The sequence below is a fragment of the Mirounga leonina genome, unplaced genomic scaffold (assembly GCF_011800145.1).
Source record: "Mirounga leonina isolate KUSES-001 unplaced genomic scaffold, KU_Mleo_1.0 Mir_150, whole genome shotgun sequence".
NCBI classification, from domain to species: domain Eukaryota; kingdom Metazoa; phylum Chordata; class Mammalia; order Carnivora; family Phocidae; genus Mirounga; species Mirounga leonina.
Window position 1 is genome coordinate 7,736,538 of NW_023270374.1, and position 14,266 is coordinate 7,750,803.

A 14,266-nucleotide genomic window follows, 5' to 3' on the forward strand; every position below is an offset into this window, starting at 1 on the left:
AGGGAAGATACCACCTCAGAGCTGCCCCACCCAAAGCACAAGGAAGCTGAGGCATTTAGCCATCAATTTCCACCCACGACTGGATGTTAACTCCCTGTGCATGGTCGAATCCCCACTCCTGCAACCAGAGAACCCTGCTGGCAGAGGCTATTCAGGAGCTTGCTGAGGGAAGTTACTGGGTTCTATTAGAACAGTGAATGCCAACAGGATAAGGCGCCAGTCACCAACATGTGCCAACATTTTTTTGAAATTATAAAGCCTGTATAATGGATTCACCTCAACTGAATTATGCTAAGTGAAAGAAGTCACTCTTAAAAGGCTACATTAGTATGTGATTACATTTATTTGGCTTTCTGGAAATGTCAAAACTATAAGGACAAAAACAAGATCATTGGTTGGCAAGGGCTGGGGAGTGGCACTGGGATGAATACAGGAGGGCATTAGGGAACTCTTTGGGGCATTGAAAGTGTTCTTCGTCTTGATTCTGAAGGTGGTCATAGGACAATGCATTTGTCAGAAGTCATAGAACTACTATACCTAAAAAGGGCAAGTTTTACTGGATATAACTTATACCTCAGAAACCTATGATGCTCTTAAAAATATGTCTGCCATATTAGTTGCCATTTCAAGGAAGTTTAGTTCTTTTCTCTTGAGGACTTAATGACTTGCTTCTAAAAATAGAAGAAGGCAGAAGTGATACAGTGTGAGTCAGAGACTGGTTCATAAAAGGCACTGTGGCTTCCTGCTTGCTCTCTTACTCCCTCTCGGGTCAGCCACTTTGGGGGAAGCTAGATGCCATGCCATGTGTAGTCCTATGGAGAGGCCCACATAAAGAGCAGCTGAGGCCTCCAGTCAACAGCTACATGAGTGCAACGCCTTGAAGTGGAGCCTCCAGCACCAGTCAAACCTTCAGATGACTGCTGCCCAGCTGCCAGTTGCAACCTCATGGGAGACCCAGAGACAGAACCACTCAGCTAAGCCACTCTCAGTTCCTGACCCTAAGAAACTATGTGAGGAAAATTGTTTGTTGAAGCAGCTATGCTTTGGGTTCATGGGTCATGCAGCAATAGATAACCAATACACTGGCTTAAAACTTAATCCCCACCTTAGAAGAAAAGATTCTTTTATATAAATTTATGCTGAAATACTTGGCATGATGTTCATGGGAAGTGAATGACAGTGGTTTTTGGGTGGGTGAATTTGGGGATCATTTGTCTTTCGTCTTGTCCTCTTTTATATGCATGCATGACTTTGTATAATGGACGTGTATCCTTCAAGTTAAACACAAAAATAATGACTCCAAGCCTGGGTGCCAGTACCGAGTGCGCCGTTTACCCAGGGGTCAGAGCCAGGAGGTGTATGTCTACAGGAAGCAGGAGCACCACTCCTTCAGACAATGAGAACTCTCCTGGGCCTCACACTCGGTGGCACCACAACAACAGATGAGCCACTTCTGAAACTCTGCTTCGTTCTTGTGCATCAGAAGGAACTGTCCCAACAGGATGTAGGCCTGTGGGGCGGGGGAGAGGTAAGGAGAAAAACGGGAAAGGTTATAATAAACCAACCCAGAGGTGCTCTTCTCCAACACCAAGACCCTCGTAAAAATCGAAGGAAGGGGCCCAGGTCAGGTTTGAGGGACAATGACAGCACCTGGGCGATGGGGATTCTGGGACCGGCCCTTGGTGAGATGTGAGGCCAAGTGAAATGCACATCTCTTGGGTCGGGTTTGGGGGGATGTTCAGCCTGGGGTAAACCAGAACCTGTCTTTCTCAACTTTAATGAGCACATATATCACCTGGGACCTTGTTAAAAGGCAGGTTCTGACTCACTAAGTCTGGAGGGGGGCCTGAAAGTCTGCATTTCCAACATGTCCCCAGCTGATGCTGGTCCAGGGACATTTCGAGTAGCAAAAGCATACTCCCTTCTGGCCTCTGATCTAGTATTTCTCTCTCTTTTCTTAAAAAAGTAATTTCTCCATCCAACGTGGAGCTCAAACTTACAATCCCAAGATCAAGAGTTGCACGCTCCACCAACTGAGCCAGCCAGGTGCCCCTAGTATTTCTTTTTAACACAGACACACGCACACACGCACACATGCATGCACACATAAAGAAGAATCAGAGATGCTCCCCACCCCATCACTTTCTCAATCCATCTTGCAGAGTTTCTAACTCTCTTCGCTGTTGACATTGTGGATAATTTTGCGCTATTGGGGTGGGTTGGGGACTTTCCTGTGCATTGCAGCAAGTTTAGCACCATCCCCAGTCTCTACCCACTAGATGTAGGAGCAGTCCCCCAGCCCCCCAAATTGTGACAGTTATAACCACCTCCAGACATTGCCACATGTCCCCTCCAGACATTGCCACAAAAGCTCCTTTGACCAAGAACCACTGCACGTGGGACTGGCAGATGAAGGGCATCTTGACACCAATCTGTTCTTGCAAAGAAGCTGTGTAACCTCGGGCAACTCACTTAACATGAAGTGAGGACCCCAAGAAACAGGGTCTCAGTTTCTGCATCGCCTGAAGGCACACAACATGCCCTGCCCCACCTTGCAAACTGAATTAAGTAGATTCAGTGTGAAAACATCAGGAAAATGCAAATTCCTTATTTGTCCTGGAATGCTTAGCCTGTGGGAGGAGCACAGAATGTAAAACACGATAAACCTTGCCCATCCTTCCCTTCTGAAAAGTCTGTGCGCATGAAAAACGCACGTAGTTAATACTAAGTACACCAGGACTGATAGCTCTTCGGCATTCTCTCATTTTCTAACTACTATTCTACAACTTTTCACTAATCTCTTTATAATTTTATCACATGATTATTGACAAGGAGCAAGGACTACATGGAGAAAGGGACGCCCAAGACCGAGTGGCCACAAATTGACTGAGCCGCTCAATGGTGAAGCCTGGAGATTTAAGGTCACATAAACGCCCGTCATTCGCGGCTGGTTTGGGGGCTCTCCAGCCTGGAATGAATGAGAACCAGTGTCCACGCCTGCCGTCCTGGGCCTTCTCCAGGAAAACCTGCTGCTGTCTATTTACTCTCAGTTACATAAAACAAAGCAAACTTCATCTGAACCAAAGGGAACATTTTTTTTTTTTAAGAAATTAAATAAAAGCTGAATTGCAGTTGTAAAGTGTACCCAAGCTGTTGGAACTTGGGGTTTCTTATTTTTAGTCATGGTCCTGTTGTTGAAAAGATTAAAAAAACAGCCAGGATGTCCTGGTCATTTTCAACTGCTACTTGAATCATCTTTTTAGAAAAGCCATATTATTGCTTAGAACGATCTCATATCTTTGTATTTTCAGTGCTGATTTTATGGAGATGTCTTTTAATTCAACATTTTAAAAAAATGAACATCTATTGAATGTTAATTGAGTCAGGTGCTGCAGTGGGTGTGGGGGGTGGGGTGCAGAGGCGAATGACAGGATCAAGGAACAAGGAGCTCTGTCCAGGGAGAAAGAACAGTAGTGAAGATGATAAATAATAGTAATAATAATGATAATAGTAATGGCGCTTGAGGACCTTTGATGGGCTCCAGACCCATGGCACGTTTTAACCCCGTCCCATTCTCCAGATGGAATCACTGAGAATAGAAGAGGTTGACCCTTGTTTTCCTGAGCTCCATGTTTGCCCATCCCGACTGTCCACATCTGGCCTCACACCTCTGGTGGCCTCTGCCCTTTTGGAGGCCCCGCTGTTGGCATCAGCTGGTCGGGTGATCAGAGCCTCCATATCCCCACCAACCTCAGCAGCTGGGAAACCAGGGAATGCATGCCATGTAGGACCACAGGCAAATTTTCCTGCAGGAAGAAGGGCCTCTTCTCGGGGCCTCTGGAACCAAGTTGCCACTGACTGTCCCTCGTCCACTCGCTCTGCCACCCTCCAGGGGTGGGGAGGAAAAGTTAGCCATCGTCATGGTCCCCATCACCGCTCTGCCCAAAGCCTGTTCTGTTTCTCCACTGGCTCCAGAAAGTGACCAAAGCTCACAAAAATCTGGCTGCAGGGAGGGTGACACAGAGACATGGGAACGTTGAGCAGACATGGCCTAGTCCCACCACCTTGGACAGAGGCCCCCCCCCGCCCCCGCCTTGGTTTAATGCTTTGCTGCGGCCATCTTGAAGTCCTCAGTATAGGGGAACAAGGGGCCTCATATCTTCATCTCATGCTAGGTGGCTGGTCCTAGTCCATGCCAATGAAAATCTTCCATCTTCACTGTGACACCTGGCCTTTTCTTTTCTTTCATTAACTGTTTTTTTATTTGAGCAAAGTTGACACACGTTTGTTTCAGGTGTACAACATAGTGATTTGACACCCTGCAGGTTATGCAATGCTCCCCACAAGTGTACCTTCTGTCACCTGACCTTTGCAAACACATCCGTGGTCTTGGCCCTCGCTGATTCTCAGGTTTCATTCTCACCTCTGCCTGCAACGCCAGCTCCTTGGAGCCTAGAGTGAATGCATTTACATGGCCACAAGACTTCATTGGGGGATCAACAACTCTCTTTTTCTCTAACCGGGTTTTGGCTCTTCAGCCTTCATGGCCACTGGTAGCCAGTGACAATCTTGAAAATCCAGTACCTCTTGGTCATTTCTGGTTTAAAACTCTTTGTCTTAGTGCGAATGCTCGATCCAATGCAGGGCTTGCCCCTTCTTCTTTCTTCTCCATGCCTCCCTGGGATATACTTACACTAAAAAATTATTTGTTTGACTAAAATTCAGATTTAATGGAGCAGGTCCCTGTATTTTATCTGGCAACCCTACGCAGGGTAACGCCAAACTTCCACAACTGACTCCTTGCAGGACCCAGACATTAGGCAGTGGGGGAGCCTCTGCATGACTACCCCCCACCCCCAGAGACTGTCTGCCCAGATGCAAATTTCACCTCTCTCACCCCAAGTGACTTTGAGCAGGTCACGCTCTGTGGCTCTGTTTCCCCATTGGTAAAACAAAGGTGAAATAGTATACCTTATAGGATTTTCTGATGCTTTGATGAAATATAAATAATGCACTGAGGACAGAGCCTGACATGTAGCAAACATCATGCATAAGTTCTGCTGTTAGGAGAGCCTTAGGGAGCAGGTGGGCACCCATACATACACCCCTTACTGATCTTCCAAGTATCTTTCCGGAGGAAGATTCAGGTTCAAGGATAGGACTTTATAGTGTCTTCAAAGAACATTGAACCAAACCAGATTCTCTGGGCTGGTAAACTTACTTCCTCACTGTTGGATAACCTCAGGGTTATCCCCCAAGTAATGCACCCGCCCCATAGGGCACTGCTCAAAGTCCCTGAATTTACTGAGTGCCTGGAAATTCACTCATCCCTGGGCCAGGTTTTCATAGGGAGAAGAGGAGTACAAAGATTGTAGAACCCTCCTGTGCTTCACAGGAGACGTGGGAGAGCCCCAAAGGCAAGCTGTGCCTCTCTAGCATAATGAGTGCGGGTACTCAGGCCATGTGTGGAAAGAACAGTCAACAGCACAGATGTCACAGCAAGGGGTCCTATTGAATACTCAGTGTTCAGAAGCACGAGCTTATCAGGCTGGGGTAGGCGGGCAGAAGGAAGGCATTCTTTCCAGAGAAGGTCCGTTGTGAATGGGGTCCTGAAGTGGGTGAATGTCCATTTCAAGAGAGGCCTGTGGGCAGGTGGTCCCGTCTGTGTTTGTGATTCATGGACAGTGTGGCTTGGGTATGAAGGGGGGGGGGGGGGGGAATATAAGACAGAGCTAGAGCCAGGCCATCAAAAGCCTCTTGAGCGTCTTGTGCACCAACATATTTTCCTTTCCTGGTCATTCCTTTGTCCCTTTCGGCCCTTCTGCTGTTAAATCTAGACCAGCACTGTCCAGTAGAAGTTTAATGTGAGCCAGCCACATACACAATTTTTAATTTTCTAGTAGCCACAGGAAAAATGTGGGGGGGGATGAAACGGGTGAAATTAGTTCTGATAATATGCTTCATTTTCTCCCATATTTCACAAAAATCATTTCAACGTGTAATCAGTAAAAAACTATTGATGAGATACTTTGCATTGGGTGGGGTACTTTAAAATTCTAAATCTTTAAAATAAAATCACAGTGTGTACTTTATATGCATAGCATTAAAGCATTATTCAGATAGGTGCTCCGCAGATACAAATGGCCAGTGGCCACAGTATCAGATAGCAGAGATCTAGATTCTCAGAGATCTAGATCTGCCAAAGCTGACCGCCTGGGAGAAGAGCGGGCACAAAATACCTCAGAGAGAATTCAGCTAAATTTTTGACTGTCAAAGTCCTGAAGAGACTTGGGTGAATCCATAGAAGAATCAGTAGTTTTAAAAGTCATGGCATAGCTGGGGGAGGGGACAGCTAGACCCCAGCAGAGGCCAGCAAAGGATAGCATGAGACCCAGACAGGTGTCCCTCCCTAAGGTCTCTTGCAGGCAGGGTATAAAAATCCAGGAGCTCGGGCACCTAGGTGGCTCAGTTGGTTGGGTGACTGCCTTCGGCTCAGGTCATGATCCTGGAGTCTTGGGATCGAGTCCCACATCGGGCTCCCGGCTCAGCGGGGAGCCTGCTTCTCCCACTGACCCTCTCCCCTCTCATGCTGTTTCTCTCTCGCTGGCTCTCTAATAAATAAATAAATAAAATCTTAAAAAAAAAAAAAATCCAGGAGCTCAGAGGATTCTAGGGCAGTGAAACAGCTCTGTACGTTACTATAATGGGGGATATGTGTCATTATACATTTGCCCAAACCTATAGAAACTCTGTGAGTGAACCCTAATATAAGCTATGAACCCTAGGTGATTACGATGTGCCAACGTAAGTTCTTTGATGGTTACAGATGTACCACTCTGGTGGGGGTGTGGCTCATGAGAGAGGATGTACATGTGGGGGGGGACAGGGGGTACATGAGAAATCTCTGCATCTTCTGCTTAATTTTGCTGTGAACCTAAAACTGCTCTAAAAATAAAAGCCTAAAAATATGCTAAAAATAATAATTAATAAAAAAATATATGCTAAATCTGAAACCCCTTCCCTATAGGATCTGCCTGCCCTGGAGGCTCTTCCTGCTGGCCCCAGCCACTGACTGGTCCTCATCCAGAAGCACCTGTTCACCTTTGTAGGTGCCACATCGGGTCTCCTGGATCCTTTTACAGGCCCAGCCAGGCTCCAGCCCTGAAACAGAGTCTCAACACCGAATCCCAGGGTAAGCTCTCTCCCTGCCGTGGTAACCACCGGGACCCAGATCTTCCTGTGTGGTTTGTGACAACACAATCTACCGCCATTCTTGTCCTCACTTGATCAAGGCACTAACTCCCAGGAGCCTCTGTCCTCTCCTTTATGAAGTGGAGATAGCGACCCTCATCTCATTCGCAGGTGCGTGAGGGGCTCAGAGCAAAGGAGAAAGGTGAAATCCCCTACGTTAGTGTTTGGAATTAGTGACCCTAGGAATGAGTAGGGCCTGGAAGTGGTGTGTTGGTCACTGTGCTCACCAGGAGGTCATGAGCATAAGAGGGTCCTGGCCACACCCAGGCAAATGGTTTCTTCTTCCCTACAGCCCTGATTCTGTGCAGCAAGTTCTGGGATGCCTGAAATTTACCCATTATTCATTCATTCCTTTATCTTAAATATGCCTACTGCCCCACCTGTAATCCTCATTTAAAACACAGGCTGGAAAAGACAAAACTATAGGGACAGAAAATAAATCAGTGGTTGTCAGGGGCTGCGGGTGGGGAATATGAAGGGCACAGAGGAGCATTTTGAAGTGTGGGGACTGTTCTGTGTCTTGATTGTGGTGGCTTCATGACTGCATGCATTCGTCAAACCTTGCAGAACTGTGTACTAAAAAAGGTGAAATTCACTGTATGTGAATAAAAATATTTTTAAAATGCTGAGTCTGGCTGAACAACAGCAAAAAACCCCACAACCCATTAAATCAAAGGGGGTAGAAGCCAGAATAATGGGTATCTCTGAGAGTGGGGGATGGCATTGATGGGGGAGAGACACAAGGGGATCATCGGGCATTCTGGAGGTATCCAATCACTGAATCTGGGGGGGTGCCTCCATGAGTGTGTGTGTGTGTGTGTATATATATGTAAAAATTCACTGAGCTGAACCCTTCATATCAATGTCGGTGCATTACACCGCAATAGAAAAGAAAAAGGGACAATCATTTCTTTCAAAAAGGAATTTTTAATTTAAAATGTCTTTTCTAACCAGACTTTGCTTACTTCACTACCTGCTTGGGAAGGGTCCCATCTCCTTTATCTGGGAGGAAAGAATCCAATCCACCTCAATGGTGGAGCTCCAGCTTCCTGGCAATACCACCTAGTGGATATTAAATGGGCCAGTAGATTGGGGTGATATTCAGAATATTTCACAGCTGGTATAAGCAACGTGTTGACCAGAAAACCAGAGGTCCACTAGTTCAGAGGCCCCCTGGAAACAGCCGTGCACGGTGCAGGTGCACACCAAACTGTTATCAGCCGTGTGTGCAACAGTTCCCAGGCTTGTCGGGCGTTCCTGCAACATCTTCCTGCGCAGTGGTATAGACTGACATGAGAAACTGAAGGGAATGAGCAGCAGTAGCTGTGGGCAAAATCTCTTAACTGAGCACACAATGCTCCACGTGAATTCCCATCTGCCTCTGTATGTGCTCCTCACTCTCTTTGGGTTCTCCTCGGGATCGTCTCCCATTCTCTCCTAAAATTCCAAGCAGCTTTAAGAGCACCATAAAAACAAATAATTACGAAGAAAAGAATGTTCCGCTTCCACTGGATACCCTTGAGGCCATTCTTGGGCTGTGAGTGACATCTTAGAACTACTCATATCCTCTTACTCTGGTGTAGACCCCAGTCTGCTGTTACTCCACCTGCCATTGCCAAGCTGGTGCCCTGGTGGGGCAGGCGAGACCCCACGAATCTCTTCATGGAGGTGGGAAGTACATGCAAATCATCCACCCTGATGGCGCAGCCCCAGACTTGGGCGGCTGGCTCACTTCTGTTGACCTCTGGGTGTTTGAACACCAAGTGAATCATGCCCGGCCCTGCTGCTCTGAGCCAAAGCCATTCAATTTGCCCATCATCTACTGGCCCTCGAGGCTGCCCAAGCATGAGGGGTCAGTGACGCTGAAGCAAGTGGCGCTCTGCCAAGTGGCGGCTTTGCTCTGTGGTGGCCCCTTGCAGGGACACATAGCAGCAGCAGCCATCTGGCAGGGCTCAGGGAAGAGAGGTCGGGGAGCGAAGTTGGGGCAATAAGAAAAAAATGAGTTACCTTGCTGAAACCTTTGGTGACCAAATTGACTGCAAGCTCACGGCTGATCCCGTCCACCCAGGCAACATCCTTTTCTCCGATGGGTTCAGAGAGGAAGGCTCTCAGCCTGGGAGACATGTGATCCATCTTCTGTAACAGCGGCGGGAGAACAGGGTTAGGAGGTGGCTGGCTGCTCACAGGGAGAGAGGACGCTGGGGGACTTCCCTGCCGAGGGATGGGGGCAACAGATGGCAGACTTCCTCCCACCACTCAATATTTATTGAGGACTTTGAGATGTCAGGGGCAGTGCCCTGCACTGAAGACCTCAACACATCCATTCCTGCCTGGATGGACTGAGAAATGTACAATGATGGCCCTGGATGAGACCAGTAAACTCCACCAAAGGGGTGCATTTAATGCTAAGAACTGTGATGGATTTCTCTCTGCTAATCTTCCTGCCGTCAGTGCTTAAAGAAACACTGCTTCTTAGGAGCAGAATTGTGGTTGGAGAAATGGGGATATGTTGGTCAAAAGGTGCAAAGGTTTACTTACATGGAATGAATAAATTCTGGACATCTGGTATACAGCACGGTAATAATAGTTAACAATAACGTATTGTGTACTTGAAGACTTCTAAGAGGTAGATCTTAAATTACATCTTACTACACACGCATACACAAAAGGATACCTATATAGAACTGACGGATCAGTTGTTTAGCTTGATCGAGGTGATCTTTTCAGTGAGTGTATGTCAATCAAATTGTGCACCTTAATATAAACAATTTCTTTAAGTCCAAGATTTCTCAATAAAGTTGTCTTAAAGGGAAAAAAAAGAAATCATTGCTTCTCTTAGCTAATTAACCCACCTTCTCTCTTTACTACCAACACTTTTGCATATTTTTATTTTAGCTTTTATCACACTCTGTAATAGTTGGTTGTTTAGTGACACATAACAGAAAACTCTTCAACTGGATCAACTATCAAAGAAGACATTATATAACTCAAAAGCCCAAGGGTAAGGATGGGTATGGTGCAATCAAGGCCACAACTCCATTTTCTCTGATTCTTTCAACTTTTCCTCCTTGTGTTGGCTTTGGTCTCAATTGGTTCCCCTCATGGCAGGGAAATGGCTGCTTTAGGACTCATATTCCCCAACACTGCACCCCAGAAGAAGAAGGAAAGAGAAAGAACGTGTCTCTGAGGCATTCCAAGCAGAGCCTCATCCAGTCCTGAAGGTCTGCATAGGGTTACCAGTGTGAGCTTAGTATTGGCAGTACACTCCAGTCCTAGATCTGGGAGGGGAGTTAGCTTTCTTTAAACCATATAAGCTGTGAGATCAAGCATAGTTACCTGAACAAAATCAGGATTATTATCTGGAGAAGGGGAGATGAGTGTTAAACAGTAACCATAATACCCCACTATTGTCCACCCCTTTGGTGACCCAATATCTGTACATTTTTCTTCCATTACATAATCATCAGAAATACCCACACTTGGCTAATGTAGACTCACCTCCTCCCCCAGTGGGTGAAGCCCTATGACTCATCCAGTTACTGGATTCAGATTCAAGTTCATATTTTCTGGAAGATGCATCATATTCTCCATCATGTCTGGAAGTAGCAACTCATGGGATGGTAACCTATGAACTGAATTCTGAACTTCACCACCATCAACATAGTCAATAGTGAGGGGAAAAAAACCCCAGGCTATCTGCAATAAGAATTTCCAGAAGGGGAATTCTCCATTTGGAGAAGGGGACCATGGGAAACACATTCAGGTGTCATTGACCAACAGTACATGCAGTCTTTTTTTTTTTTTTTTAAGATTTTATTTATTTATTTGAGAGAGAGAGAATGAGAGAGAGCACATGAGAGGGGGGAGGGTCAGAGGGAGAAGCAGACTCCCTGCCGAGCAGGGAGCCCGATGTGGGACCAGTACATGCAGTCTTGAGGAAATATTGGAGATTCCTTGCCATGCTGGTAAAGCAAGTGCCCCATGCTGGTAAAGCAAGTGCCTTAGTCAGCCGAGATGGTGGCCCCCAGCTCTGCGTTTGGGTGTAGCTGCCCCGTCTGCTGCCTCACCAACATTTGAGTGGGCATGTGTCTTTCAAGGAGAGTCATTGCTTTAACAACACGCTTCTGGTTGGTACAAGTTCAGGGGTTGCCCCGAGGAATGGGCAATTTCAGGCAATTTCAGGCATTGGTTGCCCCTTTCTTTGGCAAGTCAGCATCCTTAAGAATCTCCTGGATTTCTTCTATTCAAGTCTGTGGGTTGGTAGTTCAAGCTGGATTTGGTCTCAGGTCAGAATCCTTGAGCTGGCAACAGGGCTCTGTGCCTTGCCCACTGCTCTACTCCCCAGATTAGTGGCATCTTCCTTCACCTCTGACGTGAAGGTACCCCACGTTGGCTCCCTACCCCCCAGCTATATCCTAGCTCCATGTTCGCAGTGAGTGGGCTGTCCCCTTCATCAAGCTTGAGGTACCTAAGACAAGATGCTCCATAGAGACCTGGGACCTGGGGACACTGTTTATCCAGGGCCCTGATCTTTTCTCTTGCTAAGCCACCTGATTTGCTGCCTGTGTTCTAACTTTAGCCAGTTACATCAGCTTTTCTGACCCAGCAGGGCTTGCTCATCAAAGTCCAATCACTTCAGCTGGCAGGCCACAGGCAGAAAGGCCCTCTCTCAGCAAAGCTGTGTTTTTATTCCTCCCCATTTTCAGATGGGCTACCCTCCTAAATTTGAGTCTTCTAGGACCTTTTTTTTTTTAAAGATTTTATTTATTTATTTGAGAGAGAGCACGAGCAGGGCAGGAAGGAGCAGAGGGAGAGGGAGAAGCAGGCTCCCTGCTGAGCAGGGAGCCCAATGCAGGGCTCGATCCCAGGACCCTGGGATCATGACCTGAGCCGGAGGCAGACACTTAACCGACTGGGCTACCCAAGTACCCTGAGTCTCCTAGGACCTTAACAAAGACTGCCAGAGGTAGCCAACATCCTAAGTATTTCCCACCATATCTCTCCAAATGTCCTATCTCCCTACACATAGGGTCTGTATCCTGGGGTTAAACAGGGAGAATCAGCCATTTTGCTAGCCCGGGATCAGCGTCTTCCTAGTTCAGGTGGACATTCTGCTGTTCTTCATGTGAATACCTCTTCTCAGCCAATCCACATTTGAGGTTTGCTTATTGTAGCATCCCCCTCTTGGTACCAAACTCTGGGTCAGTTTGGACAGTTTGTAATTCAAGGAACAGAAAAATCCAGTTCAAACTGGCTTACATAGTAAGAAGGTCTTATTAACATCTGCCACCAAGAAGTCCGGAGGTGGATCACATGCTTGAGGAAGGCTCTGGCTTGAGTTCCCTGCAACTCTCTTGGCTTGGCCTTCCTTTATATATGGGCTCAATCCTCAGCTTGACTCTTTCGTGGAAATAACTGGGCTGTGGCCAGACCTGGCATCACTTTTGCAAGGCGCGTCCCCCTCCCTGAAAGGAAAACTGTTTTTCCCTAGAAGCTGCCAAGGAATGTCTTCTCCAGTTCAAATCATCATATGTCAAGCCCAGATATGTGTCCTATCTCTGGTTCAGAAGGCAAGTCAGTGACCTACAGAGCACCCAGGCTGCATGGGTGAGGATGCGGCACAAAGTCAGGGTAGTTGCCATGTTAGTGGGGGTAGTTACTCCATACCATGATATGGGACAAGGTCAGAAGAGCAACCCAATGTCCACCATATATTCCCCAGTAGATTGTGAGGGCCACAACTGCCTCCTAACGCCCTTTGCTTCCCACCCCAGCCCCAGGCAGGCAAAGGGCAGGGACTCGGTGACGGAAGTGACTGATCCATCCATTGCTTTCAGATATCTCCAGCGCTGGTCGCCTCACCTGTTCCCATGCTCCCAATTCTCCACACCTAGAGTCTAGCTCCCCTCATAAGGCTTCCTGCCCCAGGAGACATTCTGTGACACTTAGGGACACAAACTCTCCAAGAAGTGATGAATCTGAAGGCACTGATTGTAGGAGTTAGGAGGCGTCTAAGAGACCTTGATGTGTCAGCTGGTTCGAGGAAGGGGAGCACAAGGCAAGACTGGTTGTCCAGGGGCCCCAATACTGCAGGTCTCAAATACACAGTGGTGTGAGCTGTGATTATTATTATGGGGGAGGGGTCTCCATCTCTCCAGCAGCTAAATATGAAGATCTCTCTTAATCTGTGAAAATACGCTGAAGGGTGAGCTCTGCAGCCCCCATCACCTCCTGGGATGAGGAGTCGGGATTTGGGGTCCAGCTTCAGGCTGGGCTGTAGGAGATCAGGGTTTCTGAGCAGGAGGAAGAGCCCCAGAGCTCTTTCACCAGCTTTTTGGGGAAAATTCCATTCACTATCCACGTTGGCCATCTGTTAAGTTAAACATCTCTGCCCATTAAATGAATAAATGGAAACTACAACATTGCTATCAATGCAGCAGCAGCATCAAAGACAGGTAATGATTAGCAACACCTTGTGTGTATTTGCTTTTCTCACACACCTGATCTCACTTTGATCCTTGGAACACTCTGGAGCATAGGCAGCAGGAATTTTTATCCTTCTGAGGATCCACTGAATAGAAGCCTTCACATTCATTAGGATGCCTTTGTCTGAGGCAGTGGTTCTCAACTGGGGGCAAATTGTACCCCCCCTCCACCAAACCCCAAATTGGCAAACTGTCTGGACACACTTTGGGTTGTCAAAACTGAGGGAGGAGAGCTATTGGCATCTAAGGGTAGAGGTCAGGGTTGCTGCCTAATGTCCTGTAATGCACACAACAGCCCTCCCACAACAAAGAATTACCCGGCCCCACATGTTGATAGGTTCAAGGCTGAGAAACCCTTGGCTAAAAGTAACAGAAAACCTGACTCAAATGGTCTTAAAAAATACTTTTCTAATCTCACATAATCCGAAATCCATCAGTGTGGTGGACCCCAGGATCTTGTCAGTCAGCGTCTGTGTGTGGGTGTGTGTGTGTGCGCGCGTGTCCATCCATGTGTGTCAAGAACCAGGCCA

At 47.2% G+C, this 14,266-nt stretch overlaps 1 protein-coding gene across 1 annotated transcript; it reads right to left on the bottom strand.

The window, feature by feature from the left end:
• Window positions 1-1,363: 1,363 nt before the first annotated feature.
• BANF2 (BANF family member 2) lies at window positions 1,364-9,801 on the bottom strand. The gene is made up of 2 exons (XM_035005650.1): window positions 9,259-9,801; window positions 1,364-1,510 (listed from the first exon to the last, which is right to left on the bottom strand). Exons 1-2 carry the CDS (start codon window positions 9,382-9,384, stop codon window positions 1,364-1,366), a joined length of 273 nt encoding a protein of 90 aa, XP_034861541.1. The 5' UTR covers window positions 9,385-9,801.
• Window positions 9,802-14,266: the final 4,465 nt, after the last annotated feature.

What these genes read in the sequence shown, in the direction of transcription:
- BANF2 (XM_035005650.1), bottom strand. Translation starts at nt 9,384, where the DNA reads ATGGATCACATGTCTCCCAGGCTGAGAGCCTTCCTCTCTGAACCCATC. An exon ending in TCACCAAAGGTTTCAGCAAG is followed by an intron (nt 1,511 to 9,258) that starts GTAACTCATTTT and finishes CCCGCCCCACAG; the next exon opens with GCCTACATCCTGTTGGGACA.